The following is a 986-nucleotide window of genomic DNA, read 5'->3' as shown; positions in this document are numbered from 1 at the left end:
ATGTCTAAAGTTTCCAAGCTCGTGACATCATCCGACGGTTGCGAAATCTTTGCTGAAGGTGCCGGCAACCTCGAGGGTCCAACGATTGTCTTGGTTCATGGCTTAGGATCATCCACAGTCATATTCAACAACCTTTTCAAAGACGATCAGCTACTTTCCAAAGTTTATCTTGTAGGTGAACCATTCTATCTTTCAAACCATATTTTGAAACGTTGCAGGTGAGATATGACATGAGAAGTCATGGCAGGAGCGGCAGACCTGCGAACCAGAGCGATTATTCCTCCCCGAAGTTCGCTGCGGATTTCATGGCTGTGGTGGAGGGATTCAACCGACAAAAGCCTTATTTACTCGGCTGGTGAGTCGATAAACTGCACTCTTTCAGGGCACTGACGATGATTTGCAGGAGTTTGGGAGGTAAGTCAGTCGTGTAGGGGAACATTCCTTCCTCTAACAATATTCGTCTAGGAACTGTTGCGACGGATGTCTGTACCCACTGTCCTGCAGGTTATGTGTCAGGCATCATCTACGTTTCCGCGCTCCCTTACATCGGAGCAATCATGATGGACTTGGGAAAAGAATGCCTTAAGAACCTTCATCCGAGACTGCTTACCCAGGACGCCGCTGATGCGCTGAAAGCGAGGATTGATTTTGTCGATTCCACGATCAATGATCGTAATGCTTCGAACTGGGACGACCGGTTGCTTTGGGTCGGAGCATTCAGTCACCTGAATGCCAATGACGTGTTGAACGCCATGTCACGGCAACAAGATCCGGAGCCCCTTTTGGCTGCGGGGAGGGGAGGATTGAGATTGCTTCATCTATATGGAGATGCTGATCAACAATTGGATAACGCGGTCGCCGAGGCACAAGTGAGCCAGCATTTTATTGACAAGAAAGTTGTTGTCATCAAGGGTGGAGGTCATGCATTATTTTACGAATTCCAAGGCCAGGTTGTCGAGGAAGTTCTAGCATTTGTTACCAAGTAG

General features: G+C 48.1%; 1 protein-coding gene across 1 annotated transcript; it reads left to right on the top strand.

Moving 5' to 3' along the window:
- On the top strand, nucleotides 1–986 carry BJ212DRAFT_1484343 (Alpha/Beta hydrolase protein; the record flags this gene model as incomplete). Its single annotated transcript, XM_041340780.1, has 4 exons — nucleotides 1–171; nucleotides 219–355; nucleotides 404–414; nucleotides 466–986. The coding sequence occupies 4 exons, from the start codon at nucleotides 1–3 to the stop codon at nucleotides 984–986; spliced, it is 840 nt and encodes a 279-aa protein (XP_041189349.1).

Source organism: Suillus subaureus, assembly GCF_016647635.1.
Source record: "Suillus subaureus strain MN1 chromosome Unknown BJ212scaffold_33, whole genome shotgun sequence".
NCBI lineage: Eukaryota > Fungi > Basidiomycota > Agaricomycetes > Boletales > Suillaceae > Suillus > Suillus subaureus.
Note: the sequence above shows the minus strand (reverse complement) of the source record. Positions and strands in the feature narration are given on the sequence as shown.